We start from the raw sequence: 9,366 nt of genomic DNA, 5'->3' as shown, positions 1-9,366 counted from the left end.
AAATTTCTATCTATTTAAATATTTAATATCAATAAAACAAATTTTAATATAATTATATTTATTCTATTTAAATTAGGTTTACATATTATTTCTAATCTGTTTATTTAAATATATTTGGTAGAGACTAAATATTTTTATATATTAGCCTATATATTAGCATTTTTAAGTTAAAAATTGTATTTTCTATATTTATTCGAATTTCAGTTTTATATTAGGTCTATTGTGAAGGTTAAAAAACTGCGATTAAGTAAGTCCCTTTTAGACTATCCTGTTTTTTTTTCTTTCAAGACATAATATAGTCATTTTATTCTTAACTAAAGCTTCAAAGGAAATTCTGATAGCGTTCCCGTTTGACCTGGACAAAGAATTCTTTCTTTAAGGATAATTTACGAGAGCCGAGTTGCGGATGTCTTGATGCAGTCTGTATCTTCTAATCAACGGGTACTGCACAACGGGCATGGATGGGAGGGAAAAACTAGATCACTCTTTCACAAGCAATTTTCAGCCGAAGGGAGAGTTAGGCATAGGACGGGTGATAGTCATTCGTCTTCAAATTAGCGTTTAGCTATTACGATCTCGTCACGTTCAGAAAGTTTCTTATCTCCTCCGTAGCTTCAGGCTAAGTGAAAAAGTCACTATAGCTGCAAAGCAACTTAATTGAATCTCTTCTACTAGCCAAAATGGTTTCCTTCCGTAAAAAATCTATGACAATTTTTCCGGATTATATTAATAAATTTTTGTCATTTAATTTAACTTAAGCATATCTAAACACGAATTCTTGAATGCCATTTATATTACATGAATTTCAATTAATACAGTTTTTATTAATTATTTTGATTTAAATTCAACTGTGACATGTATCAAAAATGGAAAAAATATCTTTCCTGCATGTGCATTGAAATGTAATTTAATCATCATCATCATGAATGGTTCATATTGTAATGCGAGGTGATCTCGGCACCATCAGCTTCTGAATCAGTAGTCCTGTCATTGATTGGTCAGGTCATCAACTTTCTTTAACAGGAAGTATAGGAATTTGACCATTGGTGGTAGCTCTTCCAAGTAGCTTGTTCAGAAACAGAGTTATCATATGGCAACTGGAGCAAATAGAGAGTTCAAAATTTTGTTTGTAAACCAAATTGTTTGTAAATAGGGGCATTCATAACATGATGTTTGACTGTATTTAGTTTGATAATAGCCTCTTTGACATTGATGAAAGAAAGGGAATAATTAAAATTGTATTGATGATATATAAGGTCACTAAATTCTGCATTTGGTAATATTTAATAGTATATTGCTTTTATTTTTTTTGTAAATGTGATATAATTTTATCATCTGGAAATAATGTTTGTTTTATGGGTATTTTTTTTTTTAGAAAACTTAGGAATAAAAGTGTGAGGATCAGACGAGAAGTCGAACACTACTCTATTGAAGTAATTAAGAAAGGACATATGGTATTCTCTATAACATTGCTTTTATAGTGTTATGTGGATGTAAAGGTCACAAGGATTACCAGTTAATTTCTGCTTTTTCCACTGTTTTCTTATAATATAATGTAATTTTTTAAGGTGATAGGGAATCCATTTATATAAGGATATGCCAATTTTGCAGTATTGTAGAAAATTATTTATTGCGGATATTAATGTGTCATATATTTTATCAGTTATTATTTCTGTGGGCAAAGTGGATTCTAAGAAAGACCAGCCAATTGAAGAAAAATAATTTGATGTTTTTTTATGATTGAATGATGTCCAAAACTGAATTTTTATAAAATTTAAACTTGTAAAACTTAACTAATGTAATGAATGAGACTTAAGTGTAAACATGTCCATACTTAAGTTTTACATAAATCTACAAAATTTTTCTCTATTATCATTAATCATTTGTTAATTACTTACTTTGAAATGATTCTTTGCAACCATTGAAATGAGGTTTATTAAAAGAATGTTTTGATGTTCCAACAGATAATAATGATCGATACTCATTCCTTCCTGCAAATAATGAATATTTATTATTATAATAATAATAATAATAATAATTTATTCATTGTATTTATTAAACATAGATAAACAAAACTGAATATTTTGAAAATAATCTTTTTACACCCAAGTAAAAGTTTAAATGGGAAAAAATATAGCAGTAACAATAAACATGATCAGTTTACTTTGCCAGTCTATTTCTGTCTAATGTAGAAATGTTTAATTCAAAAATAAGATATTATTAACACATGTAATTAGATTAATTGTAATTTTCACTGTAACAAATAAAAATATTTAACAATTGAGTTACATTTTTGTAAAGATGGGTATCTTTTGATACTACTTATTAAGAGTAAAACTAAAACAAAATAAGCAGATATTATTTCAGACAAACACTTGTAACCTCTTATTTTAATACAATATTAAAGTAAATGTGCATTCCACAAATTTAATTTCATTAAATTAGTATGAAGAATTGATTAAAATGGCATTTCCCTAAATAAATAAGCAAAAACTAAACATTTACTTTTATAATTATCATACTGTATTTTCACAGAATGACTGCTTAAAAATGGAGGAGACCAGCATGCCGGAAACCCTGGGATTTCCAGCATGCCAGTTAAACTGTGACTAAAATATAAAATTAATCAGATCTAACAAAACTAGTTGTTAAATAAACATTAAAGAAAACATTCTTCTGAGTACAACAAATTAATCACATTGTAATTTAACAGACTTAAAGACAATAAAATAATTAGAGACTTATTGACATTAGTAGTAATAGTAGTAGTAGTAGTAGTAGTAGTAGTTAGTCAGTGTAAACTACATTGACCATCCACCCAGACCTTAAATATAATACCTTCCTCTCAAATTTCAAACAAAGCTGATGCTAATCAATGTAGGTTGAGATAATTTACAGCCAGTTTCTTAAATTTAATATGTTTATTTTTGCATTTTTGAATCAAATAATGATAAAATACACATAAAAAAATGCACTTTTGGAATTCCATAAGTATTTTATAATGTTACAAAGAACACAAAATGAAGAAATTAAACATATAATTGTAGTTTTTGATGTAATGCTTCACAGTTTTAGAATAAAAACTCTTTTTCAGTTTTAGAATAAAAACTCTGTTTTTGTGTGACATAACCTGTTCATTTTTTTTTAATGCACCTTCTACAGAGGGATATATAACCTCACTTAAACTGGTATGCTGGCATCCCTGGGATAAGTCGGCATGCTGGTCATTCCTCAAAAATACGATACTCAAATACAAAATTTAAACAGTATTAACATTGTCAAAGTAAGCATGTAAGAGATTCAATAGTTAATTAACAATATTAAAATACATGTTCTTTATCAGGTTTGGCCAACTTAAGTGAAATGTGAACAACTTTTTTGAAGTCAAAAGTACAGCAGATCTACCACCATATTTTTATTATTTTATAAAAGTTTATTAACCCACTCTTATAAAATTATACTCTGCAAAACAATTATATATTTAATTATTGTGTAGTAATTGACATACCAGGAGCCTTTAGAGCATAACTTGGCAATTTCTAAAATAACAACATAATCTAGATACAACAACTGACACAAAAAGCAATTTCACTTCTTTCTGTTTCTCATTCAGTAGCTGTATGTGTTCTTTTCACTGTACATAAATCAGAAACAATGATCATCATTCATCTCTGTTTCACATACAATCTAATACATCACTGTACTAACAAGCCATAGTGAAAGTTAAAGATTTAATGGTGAAAATATGGATTTTTATACTTTCAAAAAAAAATTACAAATGCATTTTCATATTTTAACAAGTCATATTATCCATGATCAATTTGTTTGCCATGTCTGTTCTACAGAAACAACAGACAAGTTAATCACTTTCTTTGCATTTACAGCATTTTTAATGGACAAACAAGGTTACTTGCTTAAAATTCTTTATTTAAAGCAGAATATTTTATTGCTGTGAAAATTTTTATTTCCAAACTCTGTTAGAACTTTTTACAACAACTTGAAAAAACTTTATTGAAGATCTTTAATTTTCAATTCTTTTAAGTCTTATTACGAAACAAAACACAACACTAAGCATTTAAAAAGCAAAATATTTTCAGAAAAAGTAAAGAATTTGGACTTGGGTCATTTGTCTTTTAAAATTAATTTTTCCTTCTATAAATAAAACTACAAAAATTTTTAATGAAATATAAAACATAAATAAAACTAAACATAATTATAATTAACGAAAACAATGTAAAAATTAGTTCTAAATCATATCGGGAAAAATTCTTAATTGCTTACCACTATGAAGAGGTGCTCTAGTTAATTGTTTTTCCGAAAATCCAGGGTTATCTTTTGTGTGATGACATTCGATCTAACATTTTAAAAAAGATGATAATTACAACACATTAATTCAGCAAAAATTTTGTAGTAAGATATTATTTTAAAAAGATAACTTACCCGTTTAGTAGCCATATTTAAATTTTCTCTTGCTGTATTGTTTTGTAAATTATCAATAGGTTTTGCTGATCTAAATGTCCCAAGAAACTTTTTGACAAAATAGTTACGAGAAGGAAAATCAACCATCCAGGAGAAAATGTTAACTAAAGGGCTTTTTAATGGATCTTCCTGTCCTAAAATTTGCATTTTTATACAAAATATTTAATTTCTGTATTTAATNTATTTTGTATAAATTTAATCTATATGTCTTATTGAAAATACATTTAAAAAATTTAACAAATTAAATAATGTTTTTCAGGGAAACAAATTAATAAAACGATTTTTTAGAACATATGTATTAGTTAAAGAAAGAAAGAAAAGCTCAAAATGCATATTCCTAACTAAAAAACCTCAAGATGAATGTGGCTTCCTAAACAACAGAGCTAATACATAAACTTTAAAAAACATAAGAAGTAGATGTGTATGAAAAAGATCAATCTTAATAAAACAAATATATGAAGCATGCAATGCCAAAAAACAAACTTTTCAGGAGAGGTAAAAAGCACTTTTTCTAGTGAATGAATTTATTTCAATTTTACAATAAAATGATAAAAACTCACTAGGTTACAAATTCTTGGGAATATCAAAATGATGTAAATATAATCTGTTACATTTTATGCACCAAAAGTCACGTGACTTGCACTTTGGTGCTTTAAACATTACGGCTTTACATAAATTCAACTTCAAAATACAGCCACTTACAGTGCCAATATTGCCACAATATTTTTTTAAAGCAGAAAACATTGCATTTAGAATTCAACTCTTCAATAAAATGTATTTAGAGAAAAAAGGAATTCATAATGTTAAATAACACTTCATATATTATTCAACTTGACACTCCATTTTATTGATCCGAAAAGAACAAAAAGTATATCAGCACAAAAATACTAAACACACTATTTTGTAGAGCACATAATTCTCTATAGAGTAACATAAAACACATTGCCAAAACATTTTATTTTTCACGCAAAATTTTCACTTAAAAATGCCAGGCCTACCCAATTCGCATTTTTCACCGGATGCTCACCCTCTGGTGTTTAAAAACAAAACTATTCTATCTGGGTCGTTTGATTCATTCTTGTGTATTATCAGCAGTAAAGATGAAAGGAGATAGAAAAAGCAATGCTTACTGTTGGTTCTAAATTGCAATTTCAAAGCCTTACGAGAGCCTGATATAAGTTTTCGTCTATTCCCACATGAAAAACGGGAAAAACAGATGATTATTCGGAAATTGATCGGTTATATTTATGAGCTCCAAATTCTGAGAGAGTGGATTAGACTGTTAAGAATTGGCACTTTCCCGATTGTCCAGCTTTCACGAACAAGTTATTCTGTCATTTTAAAACATTTTGTTAAAGTTTAAAATGCCAGTAATTTTGTGTAGGATACAGGACCGGATTTAAGCATTTCGAAGCCCTAAGCCGAACTCTGTAAGGCCAACCCTTCACAATTTTAGAAGTCAATCATAAAAAGATAAGAATTAAATCAGATTATGACTGATTTAATACGGATACTGGAAGAAAAAGACGTGAGGTTTTACTAGTCTTCTGTTTTATAACTAAGTTTAATTAAATTTTTATACCCATTCCATTAAAAATCTTTTTTTTTTTAAATTGGTTTTATCAATTTTTTTTAAAAAAGATCTTATGTTAATTCTTAGAAAAAAATTAATGAAATACTACACAAAATAAACAGTGNTTAAAAATCTTTTTTTTTTTAAATTGGTTTTATCAATTTTTTTAAAAAAGATATTATGTTAATTCTTAGAAAAAAATTAATGAAATACTACACAAAATAAACAGTGAAGTACATTTTGTTAGTTTGTAAAAAAATGCTTATTACAAAATCTGACTTCAATTTTCTTTTTTGTACAAATGTTTGAGGTCCCTTGAAAGTTGAGGCTTTTTACTTGTAAATCCAGCCCCGATGGGACAATGTCAAAGCTGATATTTTTTTAACACAAAGGGTACAAAATATGTATAGAACGATCTCACTCATTTGTTTCGATACCACATAATGACGTGTCCCGCTAACAATAATTGTTCCCCTTCTATAAAATTTCTCGATAAACAGCTACAGGCAGCATATATCATTATATCGGACAGTAATATATGATTAATTTTACATTATTAATTACAAGCAACCCAGATAAAGAAGCCATTTTGTAAAAATGCAGCGCTCTCTATAGCTCATGAAAAACGCAAATATCAGTTGTTTTTCACTACCTTGAAACCTGTTGGCTTTGCTTGTAAGAGCATAACATATTACAGCACACTTTTATATCTGACAAGAAGAAAGATGGCTCAGTAAAACAGTGAAGAAATTTAAATGTACTGATTACGGTTTATATAAAAACCAACTTTTTTATGAAACTGGTTTTAACCAGTTTTCAAAATTTTTTTTCAAAAAATGGAGATAAGAGATATTTACAACTTATTTTAAAATGTTTTAATTCATTTAATATTTATAACATTTCAAAAATATAACAAAATAAAATCGATCAACGTCTACACCAGTGTTTCTCAAATAAAGGTCCCAACCATCTCATTCAGAGCTTGAATTGTGCCAATTTGGCACTTTTTAGGCATAGGGGGATTTTTTTGTTTTGTAGTTAGTTTTATGAAACTTAGTATTTATTTAACAATATTCCTGTTTTATGCCAGAGACGATTTTGTGTCAAAACGTGGATGTTTTTAATCTAATAATTTATTTATTTTTATATTTTGAGTGTAGGCTCAAAACCCAGTTTTTTTACTTGTGAAAAAGTTTTTAAATTATAAAAATTTCTTCCAAAAACTGGTTTTTCAAAACCAGGTTTTAAAAACTGATAAACCCTAGTACTGATACAAAAACTATTTCACTAAATAGTTATTGTATCATCTCCATAATAACTATTATTAAAAATATAACATCAAAATAAAGTTTCTGATATTATAGAAGGTTATTAAAAATAGTAAGTTTTTTATATACATTGTGGAATATATATGGAATATGGAATATAGTGCCAATTTCGCCTTATCATACAATATCTCTTATATGCATGATTATGTAATAGGTAATGTAAAATTTCAAAAGGTTTTTATCCATTAACAAAATTTATTTCATTCAATAATGAATGAGAACTCAGTTTTTAAATGAACAATTTATTTGTTTTCCTTTCACTAAGATATTAAGATCATACATTAGGATTTAATTTACAAATAGTTATAATACAAAATTAATTTTAATACTACAAAAAAAAAAAAAATTATGAAAATGAACAACTTCAAATAAAATAATTTTTACATTTCTTCATTTTTTTCTAATTATTTCTAAAAATTAATATTATGCTCATATTTATTTCAATTCTACTGAACAGTTTAATAATTTAGTTGATACTATAAACTAAATTAATGATCACTTTATAATTTTAAAAATATTCTCAACTTTTTAATTGAAAACCCATAAAAAATATATTAAAGATTTATTTGATCAATGAAGAAATTTCTTTATATTATATTATTTTTTTTCATATACATATAAAATTAGCTTATATTTAGACAAATTTTATGACTTACCTTTTCCTGTATCTTTAGAAGTTACAAATGTTCTGCTAAGGAAGTCTTTTGGAATTGTGCCAGTGATTGATGAAGATGGATTTTTATATTTATCTAAATACATTAATAAAATATTTGTTAATTATTGTTCATTAATACTATTTCTATCAATTTGTTGTAATAAAAATAAAGAAAAAAGCAGTTTTGAAATAAAAAGAAATTAAAGATTATTATTTTTAGGTGTATTTATTTTATAAATTTTAAATAAAAACTGTTGAATATTCTACAGATATATGTAAATATCAATGAATATATAAATAAATTAATAATATTTGTCTAGCAATATACAATATCATTCACTATACTTCAATAACCTTAATAATTAATGCTATTTATTTTTTAACATTAATAATTTAAAACTTTAAATTTAAATAGATAATATAACTTTTTAATGATTGATTAATTTTCATAAAATTATATTTAGGAAAATTTTGGAGAGATGTCATCTTCATTTATTTGTATTTGTATTTATTACTCCTACTATTTTTGTCCACTCCAGGTAAAATTATGTTTTGTTGCTCTTTATGTCCCAGACCCACCAGTGGCCAACCAGTTTCATTCCCTGAACACTGGTAGTTTAGCCGTGAATCATGCCTTGCCAGGAGCAGCCGGCCACATGGAGTTTTTCAGGGTTTTTCCAAATCTTTATAATGCCTGAAAAGAGGTCAGTTACCCTTAAAAAATGTCTCGGGAGGCATCCCCAGTAGGCAGATCACCCAGGTGTTGAATTCCATGCATAACAAAACAAACAACTCTATGTTACAATAGAAAGTATAAACTACTTAATCTGTAGAAATATTAGCAATTTTCTTGAAATATCTACTCTTCTCAAGTCTTCAATCTCTACTTTACCATAAAAAGTATTCTATCATCTTGACAGGGGAATTTCCGGTATTATATATATTATTACTTTATCTATATCTATTCTATACCCATATTTATTCTATATATACGAGGGCTGTTCGGAAAGTTCGCGGCCTCACATAGAAAAACAAACAAAATAATGTTAAAACTTTTTTTATTTTTCAACGTAATCTCCTCTGTTAGCAATGCACTTATTCCAGCAATGTTCTAGCTTTTTTATGCCATCACAATAGGTCGATTTGTCAAGGTGTGCAAAATACTCGTTCACTTCAGAGATGACTTCGTCATTTGAGTGGAATCTCTTTCCAGCCAAGAATTTTTTTAGGTTTGGAAAAAGGTGGAAGTCACTGGGGGCCAAATCAGGTGAGTACGGTGGATGTGTAACTAATTGGAAGCGAAGTTCGTTTATCTTTTGTTCAGTGATTCT

At 27.1% G+C, this 9,366-nt stretch overlaps 2 protein-coding genes across 2 annotated transcripts in view; both read right to left on the bottom strand.

The window, feature by feature from the left end:
* Nucleotides 1-8,123, bottom strand: part of LOC111613103 (sentrin-specific protease 1-like) — a 33,999-nt gene extending 25,876 nt beyond the window's left edge. The window contains exon 1 of the mRNA XM_023354423.1: nucleotides 8,037-8,123. The gene's annotated coding sequence lies outside the window, so the exon portion shown is untranslated. The remainder of the gene's footprint in view (nucleotides 1-8,036) is intronic.
* Nucleotides 1,891-9,366, bottom strand: part of LOC111613105 — a 14,128-nt gene continuing 6,652 nt past the window's right edge. Inside the window, exons 3-5 of the mRNA XM_023354425.1 lie at nucleotides 4,441-4,613; nucleotides 4,282-4,354; nucleotides 1,891-1,991 (exon numbers count right to left, since the gene is read on the bottom strand). Of these exons, the coding sequence (XP_023210193.1) occupies nucleotides 1,891-1,991; nucleotides 4,282-4,354; nucleotides 4,441-4,613 (347 nt within the window). The remainder of the gene's footprint in view (nucleotides 1,992-4,281; nucleotides 4,355-4,440; nucleotides 4,614-9,366) is intronic.

Source organism: Centruroides sculpturatus, unplaced genomic scaffold (assembly GCF_000671375.1).
Source record: "Centruroides sculpturatus isolate CEXI.00-Female unplaced genomic scaffold, Cexi_2.0 scaffold1786, whole genome shotgun sequence".
Classification (NCBI taxonomy): Eukaryota; Metazoa; Arthropoda; class Arachnida; order Scorpiones; family Buthidae; genus Centruroides; species Centruroides sculpturatus.
The sequence above is the reverse complement of the archived record's forward strand: the minus strand, read 5'-3'. Positions and strand labels throughout refer to the sequence as shown.